Genomic DNA, 25,563 nt, shown 5'->3' with positions numbered 1-25,563 from the left:
ATTTAGTTTGTTTTTTAAAAAAATTATTTGAGCTTCTTGAGGGCAGGGATTAATTTTGCTTTTCTTTATAGCCCTATCACTTAGCACAGTGCCCTACAGATAGCAAGGGCTAATAAATATCTGTTGACTGCATTCTCTGGGAAAAAAAAAAAAGGGCTCGGATTAACAAAAAGTAGGGGTGTACTCTTAATTTTTTTTATTGTGCTATCACTTTGGCTGTTTTAATTAAACAGTATTTCTTTGCTTCTTCTTGTTATCTTTTTGTTGTTGTTGTTGTTGTTGTTTTGTGGGGCAGTGAGGGTTAAGTGACTTGCCCAGGGTCACACAGCTAGTAAGTGTCAAGTGTCTGAGGATGGATTTGAATTCAGGTCCTCCTGAATCCAGGGCCAGTGCTTTATCCACTGTGCCACCTAGCTGTCCCCTCCATGTTATCTTTATGTACATTGCTGCAGCCATTCCATGTGTTCTATATATATTATATACATTGGTAAAGACATAGAGTATATTTTTGTTTTGGCTATGCTTTCTTCATTCTATATTGCTTCATATGAGTCTTACTATATGTCTTTGAATTCATCACATTCCTTATTCCTTATATTTACTGTAATGGTCCATTCCATCCATATACCAAAATTTGCAAAACATTTTTTCCTGTAAATATTTTGTCAAAAAAAGGGGTTTGAAATAAATTTTTCTAGAATGATTCCATCCTCTACTAAAGCTCTACTCCGGTGCTCCACCTTGATGTGGAGTTGACCCTGGATTCTCCAGGGCTATGGAGGTAACAAATGTTGGCGGCTCTTACCAAGCTAGGAAGGTCTTGAGTATGACCTGGTTGATAGACTTATGCATGTATATATGTATTTGCCCTCTGGGGACCAACCTGGATAAGGTTGGAGATGCTTCTCAAAAGACGTGGGCACAGGACGGTGAAGGTTTTAGCTATGCAGTAAAAGTTTAGTTGTTTTTCAGTCATTTCCAATTCTTTATCACCCCATTTAGGGTTTTCTTGGCAAAAATATTAGAATGGTTTGCTATTTCCTTCCCCAGCTCACTTTACAGATGAGGAAACTGAGGCAAACAGGGTTAAGTGATTTGATCAGGGTCACATAGCTAGTGTCTGAGGCCAGATCTGAACTCAAGAAGATGAGTTTTCCTGACTACAGTTCGGCAATCTATCTCCTGTGTAACACCTAGCTGTCTCCCACAGTAAAAGGTCATTAACCAAATCACAGAAGGTCTGCAATCCGTATTAATGGATGGAAGACGTGCACCAATCTTGAATGCACATTGATCTTGAATGGATTGATCTTGAGTTATTGAAGGTCACAGAATCACAGAATTTTCGAGTTCTAAGAGATGTCAGTGACCATCTAGTACAACCCATACCTAAAAGGAATCTATTTCCACTATAACATTCCTGATTTTAATCATGCAGCTTCTTCTTGGAGACTTCCACTGTGGGTTGAGGAAACCCATTCCCTTTTGGGCTACCTCTAACTGTTCAAAACACCTCAAAATAGTTTTTTAGGGTTATTGATCAAGAGCTGGAGAGGATCTTAGAGACCATGTAATCTCCTTTTACAGATGAGAAGGTTAAGTAACTTGTCTAGGGTCACACAGCAAATAAGTGGAAGAGGTGAGATTTGAATTAAACTCTTGATTCCAAGGCTAGGCTTCTATCCAAGTATTGCACTAGTATTACGAATCTACATATGTGTTTATATCTCTATATAAAATTATATGTATGTATGTGTGAGTGTGTGTGTGTGTGTGTGTGTACATACACACACACAGGTCCAACATTGAACAAATGTGAGGGACAGATTCTGCCTTTGTGTGCATACCGTGTATATGACCCTGAAGCTAACATTTTTTTCTTGAGTTGCCCTTTTTCCAGAGGTATTCTACTCAGGATATACAGGAGGCTAGAATGAGCATTCAATGGTGAAGCCCCCCCTTGAACTGACATAACAGTGATCTTTTGCAACTCTAAGTGAAATCTCAGAGCTCTTGAAGCTGAGTCAGCTGCACACAGGCTGTAGCCAGTCTGCATCAGATTGATAAACTGTTGGTGCAGCTGGGACTTTTCAGATAATCAAGGACATCCTGCTTCCCTGGTCTAGCACTTCCCAGAAGGGTCTGCCCCTTCTCTTCCTTCTGCCCCTTCTCTTCCCTTTAACTTCTCGTTTTCACTGTAACTCATAAATACTCAAGGCTTTGTCAGTACTGTTGGGCTCATTTGTACTTGGTATAGAGGATATCTGACATTCACATCTTCTGCTCTCTCTTTTTTTTTTTAAGTGAAGCAATTGGGGTTAAGTGACTTGCCCAAGGTCACACAGCTAGTAAGTGTGTGTTAAGTGTCTGAGGCCGGATTTGAACTCAGGTACTCCTGACTCCAAGGCCAGTGCTCTATCCACTGTGCCACCTAGCTGCCCCGCTCTGTTCTCTCTTCTAATAAAATAGGTTGTTACTCATGTCTTTTGGAATTGTGACTGTTTGACAACACAAAACTCTCATGTGTCAACATGTGTAGTAAAATTGAAAACTCTGTGTGCATAGATATATCCATCATTGAAATTGAATTCATGCACTGTAATATTCCAACTTAAAAATTTCAATTTATTTAAGTACTTTTGTGCATTTAGTTGAGTTTCTATACTTAGAGAATTTATCCTCTAAATCTATGTTTGCTTTTTTTAGTACTCAGAGCACAGATCAACTTGGGCAACTGCTCTTTGTCTACAAAATGCTGCCTTTTTCTGTTAGCATTTGAAAGTCTAATATGAACTTAGTAGACATCTTTGCCACTTGTCAGTACCAACAAAATTCTTTCCTTCTTGGCACAGTTTTGCCCTCCAAATTCTCCCTAATCCAAAGCTAGTGGTTTTGGAAGGAAGATAATCCAGCGTTTTGAGAGGTTTGAAACATTTTAGAAGAATATTGATATGTACTAATTTCCATCGCCATAGAATGTAAGATCCTGGAGAGCAGGGACTTTTTATTTTTGTCTATGTATGTACAGTGCCTACCACAGGACCTGACACATAGTAGGTATAGCAAATAATCAAGTACTAATTAAACATCAATCATGTAACCTATAATGATTACTGAATTGAACTGAATCCCATATATATTCCTTCTGTTTTCCTTTAGGAATATCTGGTGTGTGTGTGTGTGTGTGTGTGTGTGTGTGTGTGTGTGTGTGTGTGTGTGTAGGGGGGCAGCTAGGTGGTGCAGTGAATAAAGCACCGGCCCTGGATTCAGGAGGACCTGAGTTAAAATACACTTGACACTTACTACTGTGTGACCTTGGGCAAGTCACTTAATCCTCATTGCCCTGGGGAAAAAAGGAATATCTGGTGGGATATGATACTAGTAAAGTGTGAAAAATAATCATAGACCAAAAAAAAGCCTATTGAGGACTATTATGTCTGCCTGTTGTTACAGTTATTTCCCATCTATAATCTGAGTGAATTTTGTTGACATTGCTCTTAGAGGTGTAGAGTACTAGGAAAAGGGCACCTGGCAAATAAGGGAGTGAACAAAGACTTTATAATTAAATAACCTATGTTCAAATCCTGCCTCTGATGTTTACTTCCTGCGTGATCCTGGGCAATCAATCTACAAACATTTATTCCTTGCCTACTATGGGCTAGGCAGTGAAGTAGGCATTCACCTGACCTCCCTAGATATCAGTTTCCTTACCTGTAAAATGAAGGGGCTGAGCTAGACCTTTGAGGTCCCTTCGTGGGTCTTGATTTATGATCCTATGCTTTTTTTGGAGGGATTCTCAGAGGCATCATGTCCTAACTAAGAAAGCATTGAATTTAGAATCAGAGAACCTGGATTCAAATTTTGACTCTGCCTTTACCCCTAGTGTGATCTTCCTACCTGTGTGATCATGGGCAAGTCACAACTTCCCTAGACACAGAGGTATGCATTTACATAGGCCTGTGCATTTCAGCACGAGCATTTATACCTCAGAAATTGTCAATTCATATCAGGACTTGAGTTGTCCAGACTTAAGAAAGTGTTGGAGAAATTGTTAATGATGCTGATTAAACTTCAAAGTGTGTTGTGTATACTTTTTTTTTTGGTGGGGGAGAGCTAATTATTAAACATTTACTAATGCATCTCTGTCTGAACCTTGGTTTTTTTCAACTACAAAATGGGGGAATTGGACTAGATAAGATGTAGGCCCCCTTACAGCTCTGAATCTATGATTCAGATGAATTTATGATCTTGAATCTTAAATCTATGATCTGAATCTATGATCTTTGAAAGGAAGAAAGCATGAAGGATGCAAACTAAAAGACATGGCTCCATTCCATGTTACACCATCTTTATTGTAGTGGTATCACTTACTTTGGTAAATTCACATTCCAGTTTAAAAGGCCTCCAAGCAAGTCAAACTTTGTTACAAATTCAAGTATTTTAAAATGTACATGTTATAAGCACAGAATGCTGCATAGTAGAGTTACTAAGGACATTCACGATGCCAAGGGCACTGAACAGAGATTTCACTAGATACATAGCTTATGATGATTTTTTGTTGCTTAGTAATACAATGGCTATAGAACAGAGACCTCAATAACTACATTAAAAAAAACAAAACAGAAGGAAGACACCGGCATATACAGCTGCAGGTTTAGGTCAATTACTGATAAACTGGTAAACATTTAACTGGCTGTTGTGTTCTCAGCAAAAATGAAATATCCCTTTTAACCAAATGGAAGAAGCTAAAGTTGCAAAAATCTAGATTGATTGAAAGAAGAAATTAAACATTTCTAATATCCCTGTATTAGCATGTGAAAGATACATTTTTAACCTAGCTAAAATGTGTGTTTTCAAGTTTGAATTAGAAATGGGAAATACTATAAAGGCTTTACTAAAATGCTGACAAATCTGTAGCCCTTAAATGGTGATCCATTGATTGGAGAAATATGGCCAGTTGAATTCAACCATGATTGTTGATTGGAAACCACTGAGTAGGCCATTAATGCAAATGGTTTTCAATGTTTGACGCCCTGAAAATAAACTCTATTAAGCAAGTTTTTTTTTTAAAGGGATATTCCTCATGGATATATTTTCTTGCTTGTGTTTTTATAGTTTAAACAATTTCTGAATTTAACCATCTTGCATAGAACTCTTAGCTTGACTTAACGATAAGATATATCTTGATATCTACAGATGAGTCAAGAACATGTTATGAAAGTATTTTACCCTGTCAAGTACCCAACTTGAGGCACTTATCAGACATTCACATTACTTGCTTTTAATTTTGTAGAGGGAAAAACTGGTGGTGAGCTTTTAGGTTACTATTTGTGTTCTTTTTTTAACTACTTCTGGTAACTATAGCAACCATTTCTTCATTTTTTTTTCTTATCTTTTTTTGGTGGAGGCTATAAATTCTGTTGTCAACACACTGAATATGGTGCTTTGTGGGTTATGACTTTTCTTTGGAAGTCTGAAAGACAACAAAGACCAAAACTTGCAGGTGTAGATTACTATTATTTAACTGTAGAACTAGGATTAAGGTGTGTTCTTGGACAAAGCTGCTTGTGAAAAATAACTAAAATGGGGTGGGTTGTTTTCTTTTATACATATCCAGCTGATCCCAAAGAAAAATCACTGGCCAGGTGAATAATGTATGTTTTTTTGGTAGATAGAAAACAGGGTTCAGATATATAATGGCTGGTCATCGGTTGGGATTAAAAAAAGAAAGTCCTTTTTCAAAATTTTTTGACTATGAATAAAATGGTTATTGCTGCTCTTATAACACTGATTAGGAAAAAAGTGTTGAATTATCTTGGTCAAAACAAAGAGTTCAAACATTTTAAAGCAATTTTGGGTGAAAATGTAAGGTTTGACTGAGACATCTTGATTCTTAAAACCCTTGTATGTGTGAGTGGAAGTGGGATTGGGGGAGAAAAAAATAATTGGAAAGTAAATAAAACAAAATAAGTAGTATCTATCAATTAAAAAAAACTCACCTCAAAAAATAACTATTAGATGTTGGATTTTGAAAAACTTATTCCCTCATCCTTTTCTCTTTCAAAGAGAACTGCATGTTCATTATATGTGTTAACACAATGATTTAATAACATTTCCTTTTGATAACACTTGGGGACACAGAGGAGACAGTGTGGCCCATCTAGATTCATCTGGATGTTATTTTCAAATCCCATTGAATACAGTCTTTGGATTAATTAGCATCTGTGGAAGGTTTGATAGAGGGGATGCTGCATGACCTCCGCATAATGAGCCTGACCTCTATGTCGGGTAGATTATCCTGTTTAGTCTGTAAGCATCCTTCATCTGTGGCTGCTAAGTGTAGATCGAATCTTAGAGAAACAGATTTTTTTCTTAACCGTGGGTTATCTTTAAAGAAAGAACCTTCCCATTCTTTAATAACTTCATCCACTCTTTCTGTCCTGAAATGAAAAATTAAATATTTTTTTATTAAGGAGGGAATGCATTAAAAACATGAAAAACAGTAGAAAACATGGAATAGGGATAAGAAATCTAGGGAATTTTTGTAGAGAAAGAAATGACTAAGCTTTCTATGGAGGCAAAACGTATTTGGGATTTTATTTTCAGGAAAAATAACAAATGAAAGGGTTAGTCTTGTTTTATCTGAACTTTTGTTCACTTGGAATATACTTACAAACATCAGTATATTAGGAAGAGTACATATTTATTTCAGATTAAAATTTGATATATTAGCTTGATTTAAGAATTTGATATATTAGCTTAACGTAAGAAAGTAAAAAATGAATTTAAATAAGGAAAATAATTAGATTTCAACTATTTTCATTACTGGGATTATACATTTATTTTTTATTTAAATAAAGAAATACTTTCGATTTATTTCTTATTGTTTCCTTGCAAGTCACTCATTTTACAGCTCTGTGCTTTAGGCAGCTCTCTAAGAGGAACTGTGAAGCTTGTGACCTGCATTGGTAGAGAGAATTTCTTCACCTAGGAGTTTCCTGTGACATTGAAATCAGAGGTCTGTTCCTCATCCCAGTTCCTATCCCCTGCACAAAGAATTTTCCTTACTGTATAGTCCCATGAGCTTCAGTACTTTCCTTCACAACGTTTCCATTTAAGATGGCCTGTCTGGTCACCGTTTCTACCTTTTCTTTGTCACGTTTGTGTATGACCTCTGTTGAAAAAGACACTTCCTGAGGAATGTTGCATTTATTATACACTGAAACTAAAACATTAAATGATGAGAGACAGCTTAGAATAATAGATTGGGGGAATGGTCTTGGAGTCAGAAAGACCTGATCCCAAGTGCTACTTCTCTCTCTCTCTCTTTCTTTCTCTCTCTCTCTCTCTCTCTCTCTCTCTCTCTCTCTCTCTCTCTCTCTCTCTCTCTCTCTCTCTCTCACACACACACACACACACACCCACCTTTCTTTAGTCCCCCTCAATGATAGTGTCTGTGTAACCTCCCTCCCCCTATTACCTTGTATGTGTGTGTATATATATATATATATATATATATATATATATAGTTCATCCTAAGAGAACATAAGCTTTTTGATAGTAGAAACTGTTTTATTTTATTTTTGTCTTTGTATCTCTAGTGCCTAACCCAGTGCCTGGCACATAGTAATTACTTAATAAAAGCTTATTGACTGATTTTTTTTTAAGGTGTGGGATCATGGAAAAGTCACTTAAACTCCCATGCAAATCTCTAAGAATGTGTTATCCTGAGGTCTGTTTACTTGATTTAAAAAAAAAAAGAATTTTGAAAACTGTTTTTCAACATAACTAGTTTCCTTTATAATCTCTCGTGTTTCTGTTTTATGAATTTAAAAACATTCTTCTGAGAAGGGGTCCACAGGCTTCACTAGACTGCAAAAGGGGTTCCGGATACACACCACACAGAAACCTGAGTAACCCCTTTTATAGGCCGCTGTTGATCTAGTGCATTTTCACATGCAAAGTTCCCTTTGCCAATGAATCCTAGGCCCAGTCAATTAAATAGTAACTTATTAGTTACAGGCTATATTAATCAATTTCCATTGTGAGCTTTTACTTGCTGTTTTTAGTAGTCGGTGTCAAATTATGCTATGGCCCTAAAATGCTAAATGGTACTAATAATGGTATTTTGAGGTTTGCAAAGCACTCTATCTATACTCTCATTTGATCCTCACAACAACCCTATGAGGTAGGTGCTTGCTATTATCCTCATTTTATAGAGGAAGAAAGTGAGGCCAATATAGCTTAAGTGACTTGTCCAGGGTCATATAGCTAATAAGTATCAGGTAGGATTTGAACCCAGGTCTTCCTGACTTTTAAGTCTGGAGTGCTAGCCACTGTACCACCTAACAGCCTAATGACAGCAAACTCACCTGGAGGTAAGATAAAGCCTACTCGACTTGTGGTAGGCTTTATATCTTCTTTTCCAGATTGAATAGAACCGTAATATCTGAAAAATGGAAATAATTGTAATATGGTGATTAAAAAATTAGATTAGTTAATCAAGATCTTGAATGACAAGGGTTGTTACAACAAGGGTTGTGTATTAGTAAACACAACTCTGAGGACATTAATTACAATGTGTAAGGGGCTAAAATTCTAGCTATACTATCTAAAATCTAATGAGTGGTTGCCAATAAATTATGAGCTTTAGCAAGAGTATTTAAGTGTTTAAGTATTTATTTTTTTTTCTTCTTCTTTTTTTTTTTTTTTGCAGGCAATAGGGGGTTAAGTGACTTGCCCAGGGTCACACAGCTAGTAAGTGTCAAGTGTCTGAGGCCAGATTTGAACTCAGGTACTCCTGAATCCAGGGCCGGTGCTTTAACCACTGCACCATCTAGCTGCCCCCCTTAAGTATTTATTACAGAGCATTAGGATCAGAGAGAAAGGTAAAAATCTAACTATTTCTAAGAGACTCCATCATCCGACCCACCATGGCGAGGTCAGAAACCAAAAGAGCCTGAACCCCTCCACCAGTGTCCACTTCCTACTTCATGTCCCCCTCCCAGAAATGGGAGGCTCCTCAAGTTGATTGGCTGGTAGCCTTGATAGACAGTACCCACAAGCAAACGTCACTTCCTGACGCTAAGGACCTTGACCGCATGGCTTGCCTTCAGAGGACTTCTCCTCATGGCAGAGCTTTTCTATAGTAAGTCTCCAGCAGGTGGCGTCATTCTAATCGTTACAAATGAGAAAATTTTCATTCATATATTTCCAAAAGCTTAGTTAAGTATTTCATGTATCAGCTGTTCAATAAATACCTGTTTTTTTTTTTTTGTTTTTTTTTTTTTGTTTTTTTTTGGCAGGACAATGAGGGTTAAGTGACTTGCCCAGGATCACATAACTAGTAAGTGTCAAGTGTCTGAGGCCGGATTTGAATTCAGGTCCTCCTGAATCTAGGGCTGGTGCTTTATCCACTGTGCCACCTAGCTGCCCCCTAAATGTCTGTTAGTAATAAGATATAAACATACAAAGTTAATGAAAATTAATTTTTTTGGAAGTGTTTAAAAGAAAAATTTCATCAGATTCCTTTGAAATAATTGGTGTTAATGGGGGGGGGGGTTAGTAAATTCAAATGGGGAGTTACTATTCTGGAATTACACCTGAGAGGCTCCTAGGGTTAAATCATGATATCAAATATGTATAAATCTGTCTTCCATCTTGTGAAGGGAAGGGACCTGGTAATGCAAGGATGGTCCTTGTATTTATGACATTTGTTGGCTAAAGCCATTTCATGGCCTTGGTTGCAGTAGATAGAAGTTTCAACATAGTAAATTAGTTCATTTCTTAGATTTCTCCTCTCTCTCCCCCACCAAAAAGACCCACCCCAACATTCAGACAAATAAAAAACCCAACAAAGTAAAGAGATTTTGTTTTATAGACACTTGTTGAATTAGAGGTCAAGTGACTTCATTGTCCCATGAGCTTGTGAGCAGTTGAATTGTAATTTCAGTTCACAGGAATGCCTGAATGTGGTTTCCCTTTCATGGCAAACACCATTCCTTCCTGTCAACACAGAGCCACCTTCTAAGTCATGTTTAGAAAAATGTTGTTGTCTTGTTGTGCCATTGCTGTACTATCCCATTGTGCTCACTCACATTTTGTTGTTGTTATTGGGTCTATTATTTCAGTGCAACTGGACACTCCCAGTGAGGAAACTCCCTCTACCAACACAGGCCAATACCTGCCCTCTGCAATTTAGTCTTAGAGTTGTCTGAGGAACTTAAAGGTTGAGTAAGTTTCCCAATGTGAGCTAATGTTTCAGGGGCAACATTTGAGTACAATTTTGTCTGACTGAGGCCCATCTTCTACCTACTGTGCCAGACTGTCTCACTATGCTCACCTTCCAAGATTTTTTTTTTTGGGGGGGGCAGGGAGTTAATTACAAGTAGTAGTGATGTGTGAGAGGTTTTAAAAAAACATTTCCACCTTATTTTGTGGTTAATTCATGAAAGACACAGACTAGTCTAAAAAGAGATGTGTGAGTCCTGAGAATAAGTGAGGGCAGCTGAGCAAGACTCACTTGGCAGTACCTGAGAATTACTTATCTTAACTGAACTATGTGACACTGATTTTATTTACTGTATCTGACTCAAGTATTTCCACTGTTGACTTTTAGAAGGCCCAATCTTCCATCTCTTAATTATAGTTCCTAACCAGAAAGACTCTTCTTCATGAGTCCAAATCCAGCTTCAGATACTTACTAGCTGTGTAATTCTGGGCAAGTCACTTCACCCTGCTCTCCTCACTTTCCTCATCTGTAAAATGAGCTGGAAATGGTAAACCACTCCAATATCTTTGCCAGAAACAAAACAAAAACCCTGATGGGGTCATGGAGAGTCAGATATGACTGAAAAATGACTTAATAACAATTACCCTTAGGGAAAGGAACAGGACCTGGGATTTTCATTGCTATAGGGAGCTGCCAGATGGGGAACCCTAATGCAGGTTGGCACTTCCTCTGTAACTTATAGTCTTAGAGGGTTGCCTAGGATTGCTGAGAGGTTAAGTCATATACCCAGGGTCACACAGCCAATATGTGTCAGAGCTGGGACTTGAACTTAGGTTTTTCTGACACTAAGTCTTCTCTTTGACTCTGTCATGCTTTCTCTAACCTTCCTTGCAGTAACTTGATAAATAGCAATGTGGTGGTGCTGGTGGTTTGTGGTGGTAGTGGGGGGGTATGTTTTTTGGGCCTGTGTTTTCTCTCTCTGGTCACTTCCCAGTCCAGATGGAATCAAGTACCTGATTTCTTCTTTTTCCAGAAGGCGGCGATAAGTCGCTATCTCTTGTTCTAGCCTCATCTTCGTGTTGAGTAGCATCTCATGCTCTCTGAGCTGCTTTTCGATGCCTCGTCTCACTTCTGCCAGTTCTTTCTCCAGACCTTCAATCACAGCCTCCAGGTCTTGAAGTTGCATCTGGTAATGTTGCTCGGATTCTTGTAGTGAATTTTCCAGGCCCCTTTCCTGTTTAACAGAGCCAGTGTTAGTGATCCAGGAGGTAGCTTTGAAATCTGATTTGGACTATCAAATAGTGGTTTCTTGGGGGCAGCTAGGTGGCACAGTGGATAAAGCACCAGTCCTGGATTCAGGAGGACCTGAGTTCAAATCTGGTCTCAGACACTTAACACTTAATAGCTGTGTGACCCTGGGCAAGTCACTTAACCCTCATTGCCCTGCAAAAACAAACAAACAAAAAAATAAAAAGGTTTCTTACCCGTTACAACAGGGGTTCTTAACCTTGGTCTGTATATATATTTTGGAGGGTTGGTTTTGTGAACTTGGATGGGAAAAAAGTACATATTTATTTTCACTCTAATTTAACCTCTAACTGAAATTTATCATTTCCTTCAATTATTTAAAGTAATTATTCTCAAAAGGAGGCTATAGGCTTCACCAGACTACCCAAGGGTGTCATGGCATAAAAAAGATAAAGAATGGGTTTGTACCCTAAGGAAAGGATTTATAAGGATTGAATCTTCCTCTACTCCAAAATATTTAAAGCAGTACTTCTTATGATAGCTAAGGATTGGAAACAAAGTAGCTGCTCATTAACTGGGGAATGGTTAAACAAATCAAGGTATATGAATGTAATTGTTGTTTGTCCTTTGTTCTTGAAGAGGATCATGACATCAGGGTAATGTCCTGACTTGCACTGAATTGGATTTAAGTGAGGTAGGGCTGTGTAAGGTCACCAACCTCACTTTTTCCTCCAGAGCCATCTAGGTTCAGTGGTGAGATATAGATCAGGACCACTGGAGATGGCCCTGGATGTTTAAGGCAATTGGGATTAAGTGACTTGCCTAGGGTCACACAGCTAGTAAGTATCTGAGGTGAAATTTGAACTCGGGTCCTCCCAACTTCAGGGCCAGTGCCCTATCCACTGCACCACCTAGCTGCTCCTAATCACTTGGTAAGCAACCTCTTTAATATTTTTTAAAAATGTAATTAATTTTTTGGTTACATTTTAACTTCTGAACTGTCTCTCTCCATCACTCCCTTCCTATCCCATACTAGAGAGGGCCACTGTTTGACATGGAAATAAATACATATGTGTGTACACTTCTATACTTTTTTATATATATATAAAACCATACAATGCATGCTTCTGTTTATCGTTCTTTCTCTCAAGATGGATAGCATCTTCCTTTATATGACCTTTGTAGTTGATTATTTATAATAATCAAAAGAACTTAGTCGTTCAAAGTTATTCTTTGAATAACATTCTTATTACTGTGTATAATATTGTCTTGGTTCTACTCATTTCACTCATTATTCATGCAAGTCTTTTCATGCTTTTCTAAAATCAACATGCACATAATTTCTTAAAGCACAGTAGTATTCCATCGCAATCATATACCACCATTTGTTTAGTCATTCCCCAAGTGACAGGCATCCCCTCAGGTTCTAGTTCTTTGCCCCCACAAAGAGAGTTTCTATAAGTATTTTAGAAGATATAGTTCTTTTCCTTTTCCCCTGATCACCTTAGGAAACAGACCTAATAGTGGTATTGCTGCCTAAAGGATATACACAGTTTTAGAACTCTTTGGGCATAATTCCAGATTGCTTTCCAAAATGGGTGGATCAGTTCGCAGTGTCCCAATTTTTCCACATCCCCTCTAACCTTTGTCACTTTCCCGTTCTATCATTTTTGCTAATCTGATGGGTTTGAGAAGATATCTCAAAGTGGTTTTAATTTGCATTTCTCTCACCAATAATGATTTAGAGCATTTTTTCATATGACTATTTATAGCTTTGATTTCTTCATCCAAAAACTGCTTGTTCATATCCTTTGACTATTTGTCAATTTGGGAATGACTCATTTTCTTACAAATTTTGACAAAGTTCTCTATATATTTGAGATATGAGACCTTTATCTGAGAAACTGTCTATAAATGCCCCTCCCCTCCATTTTCTGCTTTCATTCTAAATCTTGGCTACATTGATTTTTATTTGTACAATCCCTTTTTAATTTAATGCAATCAAAATTATATACTATATTTGACAATGCTCTCTATCTCTCATTTATTCATAAAATCTTCTCCTATCTATAAGTTCAATGGGTAATTATATCTAGGTCATGTATCCATTTTGAACTTATCTTGATAAATAGTGTAAGATATTAGTTTATACCCAATTTCTGCCAGACTGTTTTTCAGTTTTCCCAATAATACTTTTACCAAATAGTGAATTATTATTAAAAAAAGCTTAAATCTTTACATTTGTCAAACACAGGGTTACCACAATAACTTACTTCTGTGTATTGCGTATGTCTACTTTATTTCACTGATCCACCTTTTTATTTCTTAGCCAGTACTAGATACTTAAAACAATTCTATTTATTTATTTTTCAGAAAGCTCGGACAATTTATTCTTTGTCGTGTGCAGTTTTCTTTTTTCAAAAATTTTATTTTTAATTTATGAAATAAAACAAACATTTCTATAACATAGTAGAATAAAAAAGATAATTGTACATGAAATTGAAAATCTATTATGTACAATTTACTATTCCTTTAAAATATATAATAAAGTTATACAACTTTTTATTTTTTTCTCCCCTCCCCCCACTCTAGAGATGGCTACCATTAGACACAAATACACATTTATGTAAAATCATTCTGTACATACTTCTATTTATCAGTTTTTTCTCTGGGTGCAGGTAGCATCTTCTTTCATAGATCTTTTTTAGTTAATTTGGGTAGCACCAAATACTTTTGATAGTTATTGTCTTATAATGCAGTTTAATGTCTGTTATTGCTAAGCCTCTTTCCTTTACGTTTTGTATTAATTCCTTTGCTATTCTTGGCCTTTTGTTCATCCAAATGAATGTTATTATTTTTTTCTAGCTCAATAAAATAATTTTTTGGTAATTTAATTGGGATGGCATCATATAAGTAGATTAGGCAGAATTGTCATTTTTATTATATTGGCTTTGCTCACCCATGAACAAGTTATATTTCTCCAATTATTTAAATCTGAATTTATTTGTATAGAAAGTATTTTATCATGTTCACGTAGTTCCTGGGTTTGTTTTGGCAGGTATACTTTCTGGTATTTTATCTGTAGTTATTTTAAGTGGGATATCTTTTACTATCTCTTCTTACAGGATGTTGTTGGTGATCAGCTATCAACCTCTTCTCATGCTCACTCCATGTACATATATGACCCAATCCAGATCCTGATAGAAGCTGTCAGCCCTTAGATAATTCTGCCTCCTTCCTCAAAGAATTCAATACCTGCATCACTGTATTAATTTCTACTCCAACTTCTGAATTTATACTAAGGAACTTCAACCTACATACTGATGTTCCCTCAAATGTCCTGGCCCCCAAATCTTCAATCTATTCAGCTCCTAGGACTTACTCTTTTTTTTTTTAAACTTTTAAATTTTTTTGGTAAGGCAATTGGGGTCAAGTGACTTGCCCAGGGTCACACAGCTAGCAATTGTCAAGTGTCTGAGGCCAGATCCGAACCCAGACCCTCCTGAATCCAGGGCCAGTGCTCCATCCACTGCGCCACCTAGCTGCCCCAGGACTTATTCTTTGATTCATTTCAGCTCCATCACTCACAAGGGTTCTACTTTCATTGTCAAGAATTTTGACATTCCTTTATCTGGCTATAACTTTCTAGCATCCCATCTCTCCTGACTTCTTTCAAACTCTTTCTTTGTCTTCACTTTGGCCTCCAAACCCTCTAATCCTCACTATTCTTCAAGACCCTCCTTCCATCTCTGCTCTGAATTCACTTTCCTCCCTTCTCACATCATTAATTAGCTCAACTTTACACTGTCTTCTATTCTTGTATGATGATCCTGTCACTGCACATATTTGGCCAAACTCCAAACCCGGACTACCTTTATCATTGGCATTCTCTGCCTCTACTCATGTACCGATGAACAGTGCTGAAAGAATTCATAACCAAAATGACAGAGTCCACTACAAATTTTTGTTATCCAGTCTCAATTGAGTGCTCGCTGCAAGGACATTGTTTCACTTGTTCCTAATTGATTCTCTGTCCCACTGCTCACAGCAACTGTTTGAGAACATTTGACATGAGATCCTTCTTCTCCCCTTTTCTTTATTTCAAAACCCTGGACAGTATCCCTCCTTCTCCTGTATTCTAGTTTCTGATAAAGGGGTAGTCCTTCTCCCCATCAAGGTCAGTCACTCTGCTTGTACCTTTGATCCCATCCCCTCCCATATCCTTCAGCAGACTGCCCCCATCTGTACCCCCAGTCCCATCATCCCCTTGTTCTCTAATCTTCAATCTCTCCTTATCTATTGCTCATTCCCTGCTGACTACAAATATACTCATGTCTCTCATCTTTGAAAAAAAAAATACAAAACTCTCTTCACTTGAACCTACCATCATCTCATGTTACTGTCTGTTGTCTTTCTCTTTCCTTTCACAAACCCCTAGGAAAAGCTGTCTGCTGTCACTGTCTCCACTTCGTCTTTTCTCATTTATTTCTGAACTCTTTGCAATTTGGCTTCCAACCTCATCACTCAACTAAAATTGTTGTCTCCAAAGATGCGCATAATCTCTCAATTGACAAAGCGCATGGTCTTTTTCTCAATCCTCCTTCTTCTTGACCTCTCTGCAGAATTTGGCACTGTTGGCTTCCCTCAGCTTTCCTCCTGGATGCTTTCTCCTCTCTGGTTTGGTGACACTGCTCTCAATCATCCTCCTCCCTGTCTGACTGCGCTTTCCCAGGCACCTTTACTGAATCATAATCCATATCATATGCCATTGACTCTAAGTGTATCCCATGGTTCCATATGGAACTCTTCGCATCTCCTTTCTTTCTGCAGTCTCTCAACCAATCAGTTCATCAGCTCCCATAGGTTTAAGTCACATCTCTATTTAGATGATGTCCAGGTTTATATAGCCAGTCCTAGTCTCCTTCCTGAGTGCCCAGTCCCGTGTAAATGAATGAATAAAGCACTAATTAAGTGCTTACTATGTTCATAGCATTGGGTATACAAACAAAAGTATGACAGTTCCTTTTCTCAAGGGGTTCACATTTTAATGGGGAGACAACATATTGACCATATATTGGACATTTTGAATTGGATATCAGAGTATAATAACAACATCTACTTCCTAGGGTTATCCTGAGGATAAAATGATATCACATTTATAAAGCACTTTGCAAACCTTACAGCACTATATAAATGCTAGCTATCATTATTATACTAATTATAATTATACTACTAATAATAACTAGCATTTATATAGTCCTTTAAGGTTATTTTACCCAGAAGACTTTGCTACTTAAGGGCATCCTGGGATGATTCTTTTTGTATAACAAAGAACCCTGAATTGTGATTAATCTCACCCTAATTTAGTTGCATAAAGATATTAAGACTGTCGGGGCATCTAGGTGGCTCAGTGGATAGAGCACCGGCCCTGGAATCAGGAGTACCTGAGTTCAAATCCGACCTCAGACACTTAATACTTACTAGCTGTGTGACCCTGGGCAAGTCACTTAACCCCAATTGCCTCACCAAAAAAAAAAAAGATATTAAGACTGTTAACTTTCTTCTATCTCCTCTCATTTTTAAAGAAAAATGTTTTTGTGTGTTAAAATTTAAAATCAGAATAAAATTAAATTTTCTGTTTTTTGTTTTTTTTTTTGGTGAGGCAGTTGGGGTTAAGTGACTTGCCCAGGGTCACACAGCTAGTAAGTGTCAACTGTCTGAGGTCGGATTTGAACTCAGGTCCTCCTGACTCCAGGGCCGGTGCTCTATCTACTGTGCCACCTAGCTGCCCCATAAAATTAAATTTTAAATTGGAATAGAAACTATTCTTTGGCAAGGGCTGTTTGGGGAAAGAACATATCTCCTTTGCATGGACATTTTCCCAACAGATTACTGCCACCCCTCTAATACTGTGTCTATATAAGAATAAGGCATTTGTTATTTCCCACCTTTTTTTCTAGGTCCAGAGAACCTCAGGGTTGTAAACTGAGACTTTTGTCACTTTATTTTCCAGGTGCACAAAGGCGTGGTTGAGTTGACACAGCCACAGAGAAAGGGAGACAGAGGTCTAAGGATAGAAGTCTATGGCTTTGACCTTGCCCTTCTTACTGAGACTAATGGGCAGTCTTCCTGTCCCTCTCTTAATCAGATAACAACAGGAGACTAAATGAACTCCTTTTGCAGTTGAGCACATATGAGGTTAGTATTTTTTGACTTGTCTCACCACAGCATGGAGAGATTCAATTTCCACTTGCAGATGGTGCCACTGGCGGCGGGCCTCTTTGAGTTCTGCTCGGGCTGCCTTTAGAGCTTCTTCATCTTTGTCCATTTTCTTGCTTAAATCTTCTTCTAGCTACAGAAAAAAGGGGGCCATCATTACAAATGAAAAAACTTTGTACAAATCCAGCATAAAGTCACCATAAGAACTACTGTCTTTCCCCCAATTTTGTGTGTGTGTGTGTGTGTGTGTGTGTGTGTGTGTGTGTGTGTGTTGGCATTAGTAGGTTATAGAATCTGACCTTTCTAGTGCCAGGTCTGCTGCTAATTGGTTCTGTGGCCTTGAACATGTCATTTGATGGCTCTATGCCTCAGTTTCTCTCTCTGTAAGCTAAATTATCTCTAAGGGCCTCTAGCTTCAAAATTCTATAAAGCATGCAAATACCTTTCATTTTATGCAAAGATGAAAAGTTGTTCCCAAGTTTTTTATTTCTCAGCTTCTCATAAAGGAGGTTTTCTTTGGATAAACTTGCTCATACCTTTAACTCATTTAAGACTACACCAACATCATAAGGTAGTGGTAGGGGCAGCTAGGTGGTACAGTGGATAGAGCACCGGCCCTGGAGTCAGGAGTACCTGAGTTCAAATCTGGCCTCAGACACTTAACAATTACTAGCTGTGTGACCCTGGGCAAGTCACTTAACTCCAATTGCCTCACTAAAAATAAATAAATAAGTAAAAAAATAAGGTAATGGTAGCCATATTGATTTAAATAGGAATATTTTGCACCTTGAGCATCCTCCCCCAAACTACATTGAGCACAAATAGCAGGAATGGTACCCTACATTGTGCTTGTGGGTAGAAGCTTATAGGATGATACAGTCTCCAGGACACCATGAAGCCACTGTGAGAATGGCTACCTATATACTCCCCCTTTTTGAGGAAGGGCTAGGGGTGTGCAGAAGCTAGCTCTTACCATCTCCCAAGAGCTGATTGTTAAATTTTCAGTATGAGTATCTATAGTTTGGAAAATGGTAAGTGCTATGAACAAGGTCATGATTTGTTGTTTTGTTGATTGTCTAGACTTAAGAAAGGTTTGGAGAAAATATTTATAATGCAGATTAAGCTTAAAAGTTTGTCCTGCATATATATGTTTATGTGTATATATATCTCTGTATATATACACACATAAACATATGTACTACATGTGTATGTATCTACATATACATACACACATGTTTATGTGTGTGGAGAAAGAGAGAGACAGAGAGAGTGAGAGCTGGTTGTTAAATACTTATCAACACACTCCATGGGAAGGGATATTTGGTAGCTTCCTATTTTGATCAATTAGTCTTGGAAACCAGGGGCTAAGGTCAATTGTTTACTCATAGGTAGTACCCAAGAAGCTCAATTAATGTGTGTGTGGGAAGGTAGGACAGCAACCCTCATAATAAACATGGTTTGGAGGAGGACATCAATCCTACCCTTTAAAACACACAATACACACACACACACACACACACACAAATCCATGTTAGAGCTGGAATGGACTATAGAGACCATCAAGTCCAATGTCTTCATTTTACCCAGGAGAAAATTGATGCCCTGGAAAAGATCAATGATTTGTCCAAGGTCACAAAGGAAAGCTTATTTGAACTCTTACTGAAATTGAAGGTGAGCTCAGATGTAGTCAAATGGAATCTAAATCTTATAGGTTTATAGACTGTTACAGTAGGAAGGGATGTTAGAGAACATCTTGTCCCAAACTCCCTAATATTACAGAGTAATTATAACAACAACTAGCATTTATATAGTGCCTACTATTGTCAGACCTTGTGCCGAGTGCTTTACAAATATCTCATTTAATCCTCACACCAACCCTGAGTGGTAGCAGCTATTATTAACCTTACTTTACTGGAGAGGAAACTGAGGCTGAAAGGTTAAATGACTTTCCCACAGTCACATAGGTAGTGTCTAAGATTGGATTTGAACTCAAGACTTCCTTACTCCAGGCCCACCATGTTATTGACAGAACAACCTACCTGCAGCAAAGACAGAGTTAGAGAAGGGACAAGAGTCTAGATCTCTGGATTATCAGTCTTTTAGCCAGGTTTTTGAGATTTAGCTGTTCTGCTCTTATGATTCAGTACAAACAACTGAGCAGGAGAAAGGGGTTCTTGTTTCTCCTAGGGTGGGCGCGCGCGCGCGCACGCACACACACACACACACACACACACACACACACACACACACACACACACACACACACTCCCCATGATCCTTTATGCCTCAACATTTTGATCCTTGGGAAAGTTTGAGTAGCTTGAGAGGGAAAGAACAAGTCTCCTGATGGAGGAAAAGGAGTGTGGTTCCAGAAAGAGCTAAGGAGCTATATTCCTACCCCCTGCCTCGCCTTTCCTGAAGCCCACTTCCTCCTTCCTCCATGCATTTCTCTTGCAGAGGCGGGATGTGCAGAGAGTCAGCAGCAATGCCCCAGAACTCCTTGGTCTGGGGGAGCATTTGCCACTCCAGTGCATAATGTACTCCTCTCAGTTCACAAGGTGCCTCACCACATTTTCAACCCAGTTCTCCTGGCCAACACCTGGGGTTCAATATTGTGGGAAATTTTGAGAAGGCAGGGAGGGCAAAACTTTATGGGAAAGAAAAAGCTCTGGGAGGCCCTGAGAAGTCGCCACCCTCCAGTAGGGCTGCCTGTAGGACATCCTTGTCTATGGGCTGATCGTGGGTGGAGGCCTCATTTGTTACTCCCATCAGGGCTTCTGGGCTTCTTGGCAGCCGGGCTGCCTTTTCTCTCCTGGATGTGAGAGGGCCAAACTGTTGGTACTTAAGGGATTAGCTAGATGGGTTGGGGCCATGCCTTCCTCCCCAACCCTAGGTGTGGCTGGGGTTTGGGCTGCCAGCTGTGGCCTCTGCCCACCCAGAAGTTTGTGAGAGTGAGCTTTCCACTTTCACCTTCCTTTTCTATCGTCTCACCCCTTTTTTCCAACAGGTACTGCCTTTACCTTCTTCCTTAGAAGAGCTGTGAGTGGCTCTTTAAATATCTCACTCTGGAACAAAGCCCCAGTCACAGAATTACTTATAGAGAGTCAGTGGGAGGAAAATTCAGTGAATGGCAATAGAGTTCTATCTCTGCTATTATCTCTTAAAATGATTAATAATGCATGGTGCTCTTCAAACAACAAAATCAATCCTACACTTAAAATAATTTATACTTAAAAGAAAGTGAATGGCATCTTAGGTGGTGCAATGAATAGAGCACCCGACCTAGAGTGAGGAAGACTTGAGTTCAGATGCTGCCTCAGACACTAACTGTATGATTTTGGGCAAGTACCTTAACTTCTCTGCTTCAGTTTCCTCAGCTGTAAAAACGAGGGGATTGGACTCAATGGTCCCTAAGTTTTCTTCTAGGACTAAATCTATAATCCTTTAATGTACTAAAAACAACTTATTGGTTATTTTTTCTGTGTTCCTGTCCATCCGCTTGTTTGTTTGTTCACCCCTATATATAAGTGTTGTGTTCTCTTAAATTCAGGATAACAACTGTACAATTTATGGCACAGTAGTGAGGCTGTGAGAAGGGGGAAATAAAATTACTTTCCAACAGTATTTTCTTAGCAAATACCTTACAAAAACGAATCAATAGGTGGCCTACCCCCTTACCATTTAGTGTGGCACTCCGGGACCAAATGCATAGATAAGGAAGAAAACAGAGATGAAGAATTTCACAAATATGGGGAATTGGGTTACCAGTTATTTTGATAAATAAAATCAGAGGAACTAAAATATCTCAGAGTTCAGAGACGCTGACATTGATCTGCAGAAAATTTCACCTCCTAAAATATATTTAGGAGGCATATTGATTTCTCATATAGAGTGGTGAAGTGTTATGGCTTTTAAGTTGTGCCCATTATTTTCAGAGTATGCTAAAAGTGAGTATCAAACTGGATTGTTAACCTTGTTTTTCTTTTGTGGGAATTAAATAGAGTTACTTACGAAGAGAATCTTGAACTTAGCTGGCTCTTGACAAGGAATAGGAGAATAGGAGTTGACTATAGTTCCTGCTAGGGACTGACTGTAGCCTCCTGAAGCATTAGGTGTGAAATGCTGTTTAAATGTGTAAAAATCTTGTTTTTATTGATACCTTTTGTTTTACATCACATTCTCCTCTGAATAAATTCCTCCCCCTCCACTACTGAGTGAGGCATCATTTAGAACACTTTTAAAAAGGAAGAGGGGAAACAAGCAGTTCAACAAAATTAATCAACACATCGACTATGTCTGATAGTATATGCAACGTTCTAAATCCACAGTTCCCTATCTCTGAAAAGAACAGGGGAAGAGTCATTTTCTCAACTTTTCTCTGGGGTCAGACTTGGTCATTATAACTGCATAGTGTTTTCCTTCCTTCCTTCCTTCCTTCCTTCCTTCCTTCCTTCCTTCCTTCCTTCCTTCCTTCCTTCCTTCCTTCCTTCCTTCCTTCCTTCCTTCCTTCCTTCCTTCCTTCCTTCCTTCCTTCCTTCCTTCCTTCCTTCCTTCCTTCCTTCCTTCCTCTCTTTCTCCTCTTCCTTCCTCTCTTTCTCCTCTTCCTTCCTCTCTTTCTCCTCTTCCTTCCTCTCTTTCTCCTCTTCCTTCCTCTCTTTCTCCTCTTCCTTCCTCTCTTTCTCCTCTTCCTTCCTCTCTTTCTCCTCTTCCTTCCTCTCTTCCTCTCTCCTTTCCTTCTCTCTCTCTTTCATTTATATTATTGTAATCATCGGGAATATAATTTTCTCAGGTTTGCTTGGTTGTGACTTGCTATTTCATGTTCTCTTCAGAGATGTTAGAATTAAAAATTCAGCTTTGATGAAGCTAAGAAAATTTCATTAAGGAAATAATTTTGAGTCAGTGAAAGTTTGTGGAACAAAGGGGTAGGACTAGGAGACCTTGTGAATTGTGGTTTCTCTCATGACACTCAGTTTTGGTATCAACTCCACAGACTCCTACAGCTGCTTTATGACTGAATAACTGACCAAAAGGAAATACTTAAGGCTCGGACACAGACCTCACTCCCAAAATGCTAACCAATGCTTATTTCAGTGGGGTTTTTTTTTCACCCTCTGTTCCCAGTGGCAGTTCTTGAACTTGTCTTTCTTTTTCGTAAATAAATGAAAGGTACTTGTGGAATTGATCCCAGCTGACTTTTTTTAGTCTTTCAAAAATTAGTTTTCCCAAAGGATCTTAAGGCATATGAAAACAACTAGACAGCCAAACCAGAAAAAACCTGTGTGGCATATTGTAGCTAGGCTCTTCATTCTGATTGACTAATGACAGCATTATGACTTATGTAAGATGGAATCATTTGTACTATGTGGTTACACAATACAATAACTACTTTCAAAAACTGACATCATCTGCATTCAGACTTTTTCACGAAATCCATTTATAGAAGTGAATAAAATAGTCCAACCCTATATTTGAAAATCTCAATGTTGATCTTGAATAAATAAATGCTTCTGGTTTTAGGATCACAGATTAAGATCTAGAAGGGACCTTAGAGATCCAAGACCTTCATTGTCCAAATGAGGAAACTCAGACCCATGGAGGTTAAGGAATTTGCCCAACACTATCCAGAGCTGGATTTGAACCCAAATCTTCTGACTCTCTCCAATGCTCTCTCTATTCTACTGTATTATTCTATGAAGTCTTAAAGGTTATCCCAATCAAATCCATAAATGCTATTTTAAAATATTTAAGTGCATTTATTTGTATTTATATATAAGATACATTTTAAAGTGTATTTAAGAAAATATAGGGCAGCTAGGTAGCACAGTGGATAGAGTTCTGTGCATAAAGTCAGGAAGACTCATCTTTCTGAGTTCAAATGTGACCTCAGATACTTACTAGCTGTGTGATCCTGAGCAAGTCACTTGACCTTATTTGCCTCAGTTCCCTCATCTGTAAAATGAGCTGGAGAAGGAAATGGCAAAGCACTCCAGCATCTCTGACAACAAAACCCCAAATAGGGTCGACACAACCACAACACAATTTAAAAAATAAATTGCTAAAGGAATAAAGGCTTACATTTAGGGCTCAGTGATTTCTACCTCCCTCCCTTTTCCCCTACCTGGGGCCAAAATTTCTTATTTGGCAACATGGTTAACCAATACAATAAGAACCTGCCTGTATTTGAATTTTTAGGATTTGATGACCTTTTGCAAGGGAATGACTAGATCTTGAGTTCAGATTTTGGTAGGTAAGCAGTAAAACCCCAAGAATTTCTGCTACTTCCCTTCTTAATATTATACTTGTCATTTTCAAACACATTTGTAGATTGGGGCCCTAATGAATTTATGAAGAGTCTGTTGTGATAAAAGTGAACAGTTCCAGGGAATTAAGATTTAGAAACTTACTCTTCTTGCCCTTTAATGTTTATATTGTATGTCCTTTGGGATTCAAATAATCATGAATACCCTTAATTTCTGGAATTGTAAAACCAAATAATCCAGGCAAGCAGGATTATGAATCAAATGGGGGTGGGGAAGACAGAGGAGTTGATTTTAATAAAATATAGAATTATTCCTGAATGCTAGATTTCCATCACAGTGGGATGATTGGAATGAGAATTTATAATAATCAAGTGAGCCTAGATGTTTATTATAATTAAAATAGATTATGGAAATCTTTTAGACCTGCTTTGCTTAGTTTAAAAGATGCCAGTTAATCTCTTGACTGTAAAGCTGAAGATGCTGACTATTGAAACCCTTCTCTATAAATAGCCCCTTTGCAACATCTTTGCAGGATACTTGAAATGCTTTCTTCCTGAAGGATGTCACAGAGGTTAGAGGTCACCACCTTCTGTCTGTGGTCCCCATGTCTCTTTAATCCCAGTAACCTCGTCTTTTCCGCAACACCCCCACCCCCAATCTACGTACGAATTGCCCATGGCTGCATGCTATTTTCGCAAGATAAACATTGCATTTCCCTCTCTATTCTAGCCCTGGTCATATTGCAGTGAAAGCTGAATTCTTCTCCCAGTACATGCTGCATTGAAAAGGAAATACTGTACCTCATAGAGGCCGAGACAGGAATGGGGTAGACATGGATTGTCTCCTTATCCTGGAAGTTGCCTGCCTGTATGAAAGCATTACCTGGAGTCTCGTTGAGAGCACGGTCTCTATCTGATTTCTGCTGAGCAGCCTTTCATAGTTTGCCCTGATCTCATTGAGGAGCTGGGACAGCTCCATTCCTTTCCCATCCTCCACCTTGGCTCTAACTGAACCTTATCGATAGGATGAGCCAGCCGCTGCAGTCTGCTCTGCCTGCAATGGGAGCACAGACAGAAAGAACCCAGCAGAACTTTAAAGTAGCAGTGCTCCCTTTTTTCAGAGGAGCGGAATTTCTGGGCTTTGAATCCATTTTGCAGACAGACTGTTATGCAAACCACCCTGCCTGTGCCTGTGCATGGTTGCTACCTTTTCTAACTGCTGTGGGTGCGATGGTGCTTTACAAGACCTGGATATTCCAATAGGGGAAATGAAATGAAACCATTCTCTCCTCGTTTCCACGTGTTGACTCACCCTAAACCCCAGCACTTTAGACCACATAGTTCTCTTTCCTTTACTGTAAGGAAGGAAATAAGCATTTATTTAAGTGCCTACTATGTGCCAGGTACTGTCCTAAGCTCTTTACAAATATTTTCTCATTTGATCCTCACGATAACCCTCACAGAGTTGGGTGCTATTATGGTCCCCATCTTACAGTTGAAGAAAATGAGGCAGACAGATTAAGTGACTTGCTCAGGGTCACACAGCTAGTAAGTGTCTGAGGCTGGATTTGAACTCAGGTCTTCCTGACTCCAGATCCACTGTACC

At 38.6% G+C, this 25,563-nt stretch overlaps 1 protein-coding gene across 2 annotated transcripts; it reads right to left on the bottom strand.

Moving 5' to 3' along the window:
* Nucleotides 1-4,339: 4,339 nt before the first annotated feature.
* Nucleotides 4,340-25,099, bottom strand: KRT222 (keratin 222). Of its 2 annotated transcripts, none has more exons than XM_044003744.1 (6): nt 24,841-25,099; nt 17,703-17,831; nt 11,245-11,465; nt 8,373-8,449; nt 7,069-7,174; nt 4,340-6,440 (listed from the first exon to the last, which is right to left on the bottom strand). In XM_044003744.1, exons 1-6 carry the CDS (start codon nt 24,934-24,936, stop codon nt 6,212-6,214), a joined length of 858 nt encoding a protein of 285 aa, XP_043859679.1. In that variant the 5' UTR covers nt 24,937-25,099; the 3' UTR covers nt 4,340-6,211. The 2 variants fall into 2 exon arrangements, with proteins under 2 accessions (XP_043859679.1, XP_043859681.1); XM_044003746.1 differs by having other exon boundaries at nt 24,759-25,002.
* Nucleotides 25,100-25,563: the final 464 nt, after the last annotated feature.

This window comes from Dromiciops gliroides, chromosome 4, assembly GCF_019393635.1.
Source record: "Dromiciops gliroides isolate mDroGli1 chromosome 4, mDroGli1.pri, whole genome shotgun sequence".
Taxonomy (NCBI): Eukaryota; Metazoa; Chordata; class Mammalia; order Microbiotheria; family Microbiotheriidae; genus Dromiciops; species Dromiciops gliroides.
Note: the sequence above shows the minus strand (reverse complement) of the source record. Positions and strands in the feature narration are given on the sequence as shown.

Coding starts and splice junctions, on each gene's coding strand:
- KRT222 (XM_044003744.1), bottom strand. CDS start 24,936: ATGGAGCTGTCCCAGCTCCTCAATGAGATCAGGGCAAACTATGAAAGG. Junction 8,450..11,244: donor CTGGAAAAAGAAGAAATCAG/GTACTTGATTCC, acceptor TCCATTTTTCAG/ATATTACGGTTCTATTCAAT. Junction 6,441..7,068: donor GAAGCTCATGGGACTATACA/GTAAGGAAAATT, acceptor TTTTCATTTCAG/GACAGAAAGAGTGGATGAAG.